General features: G+C 38.8%; 1 protein-coding gene across 1 annotated transcript; it reads left to right on the top strand.

Annotated features, from left to right (window-relative positions):
• The first annotated feature begins 5,734 nt into the window (after nucleotides 1–5,734).
• Nucleotides 5,735–8,010, top strand: LOC110788996 (protein transport protein Sec61 subunit beta). Its single transcript, XM_021993640.2, has 2 exons — nucleotides 5,735–5,893; nucleotides 7,587–8,010. The coding sequence occupies exon 2, from the start codon at nucleotides 7,589–7,591 to the stop codon at nucleotides 7,832–7,834; it is 246 nt and encodes an 81-aa protein (XP_021849332.1). The 5' UTR covers nucleotides 5,735–5,893; nucleotides 7,587–7,588; the 3' UTR covers nucleotides 7,835–8,010.
• The last annotated feature ends 93 nt before the right edge of the window (nucleotides 8,011–8,103 follow it).

Genomic DNA, 8,103 nt, shown 5'->3' with positions numbered 1-8,103 from the left:
GTAAGTGCTTTAAAATTGGCCAGTTACCACTGGAATCGCATTCTACCCTAGATGAGGTAATTTTTCTGCATTTTGCTTCCTATTGAACCGAATTCACCGGTATTGAAAATGTTACGGATGCATGTCATCCATGTGGTTATTAATCTTTAGTGGAGGTGCCTTGGATGGAAACAGATGTGGAACTGTGGAAAAAAAGCTTTAATAGGGTTTTTTTTGGCATTTGAAGTCTTTATTATGTTTTTCTTGTGGCATATTCTGTCTCTGTTTGATTGGAAGATGAGGTTTTTTGCCCCCTGAAACAATTGTTTCCTGTCTCATGTTAAGGCTTGCAGATATATATGATGCACCCAATCCTTTTATGGCAATAGGGGTTTTGATTCTTATGGTCATTTAGAATTTTAGAAATAACTTCAATTTGGCAAGACTGACTGAACAATTCAGCATTTTGAAGCGTTGTGGACCTTGACATAGCTTGGAGCAATGGATCAAACATACTTTTGGTAATTTGGTTCAAACTCGTGATAGTTACACAAGCGTTTACAGTCACTGAAAGTGACTTGGGTAGCATACTATGAATCCCCAAAAGTTGGGGAGCAACGCTCAAATATTGGTTTTTAAAAGCGTCAAAAACAACTCTTGACGCTAACCTAAAAAGAGGACTAACAAAAGTTGACCTCACAGACCCACAACAACCAAAGCCCTTATATACTGACCCTTCCTAAAAGCCATAGCTCCTTCCTTCGTCGAGCTAATTGAATGCCCACCTCCAATCCCTTCTGGGGAGATGATGTCCTCCTCCATTACACACCTAACCCCTTTAATAGAGGAACTCCCTACTGCAGAGGAGAGGAGAGGAGAACATCACAAATCTCAACCTCCCCATCACTGTTATGCAAACTTATTACTACTTCAAATCTCTTAAACAACCATACCACAAACTACCACCTATCAAAACAGACAAAGGAGATAGAAATCACAATTGTTTACCACTACAATCAGACAAGAACATTTACCATAAAAAACGAAAAGAACTAACAACACAGCTATCCCCAACGACCTATGCACCCAGAAAACCACAGTAGAACAACCAAACAAGCTAACATAATCATAATCACAGAAAATGAAGGAAAGTAATTAGCCACAAACTGAATCCCAAACCTAACTTTTACCTTTACCAGTAAGATCGGGATTTTCCCGGCACTACGAGACGGCGGCGGTTAGAAAACAGTAGCTAAGCACTGAATCTTCCAATTTTGTTCACAAACCATGAGTCACGACTCACGAGTCATGACTTGTTGACCGCCGTTGAGCTAAGATTTTTTTTTTATTTATTTAAAGTAAATACATAAAGTTTTATGTTATAGATACAGTTCTAGTACTCTAGTTCTAGTCACATGATTTTTGCTGAAATTAAATTAATTTTACAGACTTGAAAATATTTTTTCCTTTGACATTAAAAAATTACAAATTACAATATACTCCGTATCTCATTAGCTTGGTTTTGGGGGCTAAGGAAGACCCATAATCCAAAGCCACTTATATGAGTTCTACTATCTAATATACATTGCTGGCGAATACTAAAAAAAATTAGAGAGTTAGAAGCAATCCAAAGCTGCTTATAGACTTGGAAATATTTCAATGATTAAATTGATTTTTACTTGTTTAATGTAATTTTATTGAATAAAAAACTATTTTTTACTCAATGTTACTCCATATTCTTTTAAAAGGTAAACAAAATAATATTATAATCACTCCAACTTATTTTGAGTTGTATGGAATACAAAATAAGTTATGACAAGGTATTAAAAAAAGGAACACTTCAAATTCAAACTAAATAAATTCGTAGAAATTAAATTGTAATTGGTTAAATTCTGACAATGATTTTAATCAAAATAATTCATAAGACATAACATAATTAAAAATCGGGTCCTTGTAAAAAAAATAAAATAAAATAAAGAGTTGCATAAGGAAAAACTTAAACTAAACTCATTAATAAAATATTTACAATACTCATGAAGAAAGTAAAATCACAGCCCTCTTTTCATATCCCCTAATGGTTTTGTGCCATTACAAGCAGTTCATCGCCCATTTCGATTCCAGGCTGCGTGGCTCACCCATGAAAACTTTCAAGAGTTTGTGAAACAAAAATGGGACCATAGAAGCTCACTACCTACTGCTCTCCATAAACTCTCTACTGATCTACAAATCTGGAATCGTGACAACTTTGGTAATATTTTCACACAGAAGAGGACCCTAATGGCCCGCGTTACTGGCATTCAACGTGCCCTCTCTCTCAAGCATGACAGGCGGCTAATTAAATTAGAATCAAAACTCCGCCATGATTTGGATGAGATCCTAGACAGAGAGGAAGTGTTGTGGTACCAAAAGTCTCGAGTGGATTGGCTTAAAAACGGAGACAGGAATACCACCTTTTTCCATCTAAGTACCATTGTCAGAAGGTGGAAAAACAAGATCACGGCTATTAAAGATGAAAATGACACATGGCTGCATGATAAAGAATTGGTGAAAAACCACATGGTAGCCTATTTTACTAACTTATTCACTGAATCAGGGGAAGTAAACTTACAGGCTGTGCTACAAGACGTCTTCCCAGAGCTCTCTTTACGGGACTGGTGTCACATTAGTTGCCCCTTCTCCACTGCAGAAATAGACGTGGTGATCAAAGAAATGAGATCCCTGAAAGCACCTGGACCTGATGGGTTTCAGGCATTGTTTTATCAGAAGAATTGGAACTTAATTGCAAAAAATGTTCATGAACAGGTTCTAAGTGTGCTTGAAGGGAAAGGCTTACCAGAGAGTTTAAATGATACCTTTATTGTTTTGATTCCAAAGGTTGACTCGCCAGATTCTGCTTCTCAATTCCGCCCAATAGGACTATGCAATGTGGCCTACAAGATCATCACTAAGGTGATTGTGAACCGTATCAAACCAATCTTGCCGATTCTCATCTCCAACACCCAAGCTAGTTTTGTACCTGGTAGACAAATCACAGACAACATTGTGATAGTACAGGAGGTCATCCATACCATGAGAAGAAAACAAGGTACGAAAGGGTACATGGCTATCATGATTGATTTTGAGAAGGCATACGATCGTTTGCGTTGGACCTTTATTCGGGATACTCTTCTACAAATGAACTTGCCATTACTTCTAATCAATGTGATAATGCAGTGTGTAACCTCGACATCTTTACAAGTTTTGTGGAATGGTGAACCCTCTCAAAGCTTCACTCCGAGTAGAGGAATAAGACAAGGCGATCCTTTATCGCCATATCTCTTTGTCATGTGCATGGAACGCCTCTATCAAACCATAGAGGAGGTCATAGTAAGAGGGAAATGGAAACCGATTCGAGCAAGTCGGGATGGGCCATTGTTATCAAATCTCTTTTTTGCTGATGATATAATATTATTTGCAGAAGCATGTCAGGAACAGGCGAATGTTATACAAGAATGTCTAAACAAATTTTGCTTGGCTTCGGGCCAGCGTGTGAGTGTAGCAAAGTCATGTGTGTATTTTTCTAAAAATGTTACAGAGACAGTCAAGGAAGATATTGGGAATGCACTTGGCATGGCTGTCACTCACGACCTTGGCCTCGCTTACTAGCAGGGTGACTAAGGCTACTTTTGGCCACCTATGTGAGAAAATTGATCGCAAGCTCACTGGTTGGAAGTCAAAATACCTCTCTCTGGCTGGAAGAATCACACTAGCTAAATCTACAATCTCTACCATGGCTTGCTACTCTATGCAAACGGCCAAAATCCCAAGGTCAATCTGTGAAGACATAGATAAGAAGACACGTCGGTTTATCTGGGGTGGGTCAGATGACAAAAGAGGGGTTCATCTTATATCCTGGGAGACGCTGCAAAAACCCACGCTACAAGGGGGTATAAGAGTACGGTCGGCCAAACAAGCTAATGCCGCGTTCCTCACGAAACTTGGATGGAGGGTCCTCTCTGAACCAGATAAGTTGTGGTCAAGAGTTATAAGATATAAATACTATAAAGGACGTTGCGGCGTTGACATGTTTGAGTCTAAAAGGGGCATGTCCAATGTCTGGGCCGGTATCACAGAGAATGCAACGTTCTTAGGAGATGGTATACAGACAGCAGTTGGGAATGGGAATGCAACACTATTCTGGGTCCACAAATGGGCCTCTGAAACGCCCCTTTTTGAGCTCGTGACCCAACCTATCCCACCGGAAATTGCTGGTGCCACTGTTGGGGAGATGTGGGAGTCGGACGTCGGCTGGAAATGGGACACCTTTGCCCAGTATCTCCCACAAGATGTATTGAAGTTGATACAAGCTCATGAACTTAAAGATGATCCAAATATGGGTGATCTCATCTACTGGAAAAGCTCCTCCAAGGGGAAGTTCACAATCAAGTATGTACTCCGCATCATCCGAAAGGAGAGTGATGATTTAGATGATGAAATCTGGCACATGGTGTGGCATGCCCCGGTACAACAGAGAATACGAACCTTTCTTTGGCTAGATGCCATGACAAGTTAATGGGGAATGCTAACCGATATAAAAGGAACATGGCAGACAATCCCAGGTGCCTTGTATGTGATGCAAGTGAGGAAACCACACTTCATATTCTAAGAGACTGTCCTGCCGCCCGTATGGTTTGGAGAAAAGTTGGAGGGCCAACAGAGTTGCCTCACTTCTTTCACCAGGATCTATTGCAGTGGGTAAGCGAAAATCTAGCCTTTAGTGATCCGGTTGGAGCGCTAGTTTGGGCCACATGCTTTGGGATCACAGTGTGGTGGCTTTGGAGATGGAGAAACAACATCATGTTTGGTAGAGATGAAGTCTCCCTTACAGACTATGGAGCGTTCCTTCGGGTCAGGTATGCTGAAACTAGAAGCAGTCTAGAGGATCACCTATCATGTATTGCTACTGATCGACGAGAAGAAGTGTTTGTGACTTGGGTTGCTCCCCAAGAAGGGTGGTACACCCTTAACACCGATGGGGCGGCTAAGGGATCGCCTGGTCCAGCAGGCGGAGGAGCGATCATACGGGATCACGGAGGTAGATTCATTATGGGTATGTCTACCAACTTTGGGCATTGCAACTCCTTCAGAGCTGAACTCCTAGCTCTCTGCAAGGGCTTGGAAATGGCCCAAAACCTTCAAATTAGGCAGCTTGTAGTTCAGGTTGATAACCTCTCTTGTGTCCAAATACTCCAACGAAATGCCACTGGAGATGGAGAATGTGCACACCTTATTAACCAATGCAATCAGATGATCAATGACTCTTCATGGAAGATAAAGATAATGCACGTATATCGTGAGGGCAACAGAGCGGCCGACTGGCTGGCCAACCAAGGCGTGTCTCAGGATAATCGCCTCACCTTTTTAGACTCAATTCCTATAGCTTTAGCTCGCATTTTAGATGAGGACTCACGAGGGGTTGCTTTACCTCGTTTCATTCCTCCGTAATATCTTTCTAGTTTGTATTGTTATTTTTCTTTCTTTCCTTGAAGCCCTGCTTCCACATTTGAATCAAAAAAATGAAGAAAGTAAAAACGTTACCATTAAAAGCGAACGAAAAAGCTACTTATACGAAATTGGATCAAATTAAATTATTTTCAACAAAATAATGATAATTATATTAGCTGACAAGTCAAACTTGTTTCCTACAAGGAATTGTAATTGTGGGTCGACCTTGCTACGTGGCATGAAATAACTGGTTAAGTATATGTGGAGGCATCACCAAGTCAATTAGGACTCGGGGTTACTCGTTTCCCCTGTGCTTATATAAATTAGAAAATAAACCCAAAATTGTAAAAATCAAAATCAAATTCAAGCTTCTCTCCGCAATTGAAATTTCTTCGCCCGTTATTCTAAATTTCTTCACACACTAAATCAGGTTGGTTTCTCTCAAATAATTTCGCCATTGTTTTGTCTTTTTTTCTTTCAATTTTTGTTGGGGTGGTTTGTTCGAATTGCATGAATCAGATCTGATTGAATTTCTGTTGTTTGATCTTAATACCTAATTCCTTGTTTTCAACTTTTTGTTATTTGATCTAAAAACCTAATTGCTAATTCTTCAGATTTAGTTGTTATTTGATCTAAAAACCCAATTCATTGTTCTTCAAATTTGTTGCGTGAATTAGAGATTTACGAGTTAGATCTAAGTGAAGACTGATATAAAATCTGTAATTTTCGTTAGATTTAATGTAGTATTGAATTTTTTGTTGAATGATAGATGTTGGCTCATCAAATTGAATGTCTGTTCTGTTTTTTTATCTTGTTATATTTGGAATTGAAATTGTTTATTGCATGTATTTGAAGATGTTGTTAATTTGAAGATGGGTTGATTAGAAGATAAGATTAATTAAACAATGAGTTGATTAGAAAATGAGATTGCTATCACTTATTGGTATTTTTGATTCACATTGAAACACTTTAAAGATTGTGTAAGAGTTCTATGTTTTCTATATATTTGGGTTTTGTATTGTGATTAGCCCAAAGTGTAAAGGATTATGATTCTAGTTTGCTAGTTGACAATGTGAAATCAGAGTCCTTACAATTGTCTTGGCAACTCCTTACAACATTAGGCCGTCTCCTTGACCCTATTAGATGGTAGGGTTGTTAGATAGAGGTCTCTGGCATAATGATGATATCGTGTATTGCTTTCAATGTTGTATTGTTGGCTGGTTTTCAAAGTATTTTGGCTAGCAGTAGCACTTTACAGTTTTATCTTCATGCTACCTGAACTTATCATTTGTCCTCGAATACATAATTAGGCATCATCATGTGGTAACTGGTAAGTAATGGTGTTACTGTTAGCCAGTTGAATAGCATTCTGTGGGATCTGTTTTACTGCTTAGGTGATGAAGTTTCTAGTATATTTGTTGCTGGGGAATCAGCAGTATGAATTCGGTGTGGCAAATTTAGTGAGTCCAGAGTTGGTAGAAACTACTCCGTATGTAATTACAGATTTGTAGCAGCTTGAAATGTGGTAATGAATATGAAAGCAAAGAACACTAAGGATGAACCCTATACCTAGCCTCCTCGTTATTTGTTAAACAAAGTAATCACATTTTTGTTCTTCCTGTGTGGTTCTTCCTTCTCGTCTATGTGGATAAATTTGCGAATCTGCGTTGTTCTTAGTAATCACTTTTTGTCTGGATTCAATCTGTGTTTGCTGGTGCTGTATACTGCTGTTGCATTGTATTGTTTTTTTTTTCAACTTTTATATACATCAACAGTATCGGTAAATGGCAATGCCTGAAGTTGAAGTTCTTAGGAAAGAGATTTAGGAAGATGATAAGCGAAGTAGGCAGATCTTAATTAACCCTAAAAGTTATCTCTGGAAATTGGAAAATAACATCAATCTATTTGAAGCTGATTGTTTTTCATCTACAGCTTGTCATTCAATAACTAACAACACGTTGTCCAATAGAATTTCTTTGAACGGTGTATGTGGTGAATTCATCACCAACCCCATGATTGAATTGTACATTGATCCTATTTGCATTGATCATGTCTTAGACTCTTAATAAGATTTACTTGGTATAATGTTGTGTAGTAATGTTGTGATATGGTGCTGTATGCAGAAATGGCAACTGGAACAGCTCCCCCAAGAGGAAGTGCAGCAGCTGCTGCTAGCCTTCGGCGAAGGAGGACAACTAGTGGTGGGGCCGCTTCAGGAGGGGCATCTGGAACTATGCTTCAATTTTACACAGATGATGCTCCCGGTTTGAAAATATCCCCAAACGTTGTACTTATGATGAGCATTGGTTTCATCGCATTTGTTGCTATGCTTCATGTGGTGGGTAAGCTCTGGTTGGTCAGGAAAGACTGAAGCAAACCCTAAGATTGTTAGGAAAACAGGCAGTGTTCACAGTTTTTGTTTTGTTTTTGTATTCTGTTTCGATAACCCTACATTACTACTCTACGGCTGAAATCTATGGATAATGAATCATGTATTACATTTTCGAAACAGAGATTAGTGTTTAATATAACAGCTTTTTAAACTTATGCTTGGGTTTTTTCGATGTTCATTGTTGGGTCTTTTATAAATAACTTGTTTATTCTCTTGTTTTATGAATCGCTCAATAGCTATCACACTTC

Source organism: Spinacia oleracea, chromosome 2 (genome assembly GCF_020520425.1).
Source record: "Spinacia oleracea cultivar Varoflay chromosome 2, BTI_SOV_V1, whole genome shotgun sequence".
Classification (NCBI taxonomy): domain Eukaryota; kingdom Viridiplantae; phylum Streptophyta; class Magnoliopsida; order Caryophyllales; family Amaranthaceae; genus Spinacia; species Spinacia oleracea.
This window is presented reverse-complemented; position numbering and strand designations above follow the sequence as displayed.

Coding starts and splice junctions, on each gene's coding strand:
- LOC110788996 (XM_021993640.2), top strand. CDS start 7,589: ATGGCAACTGGAACAGCTCCCCCAAGAGGAAGTGCAGCAGCTGCTGCT.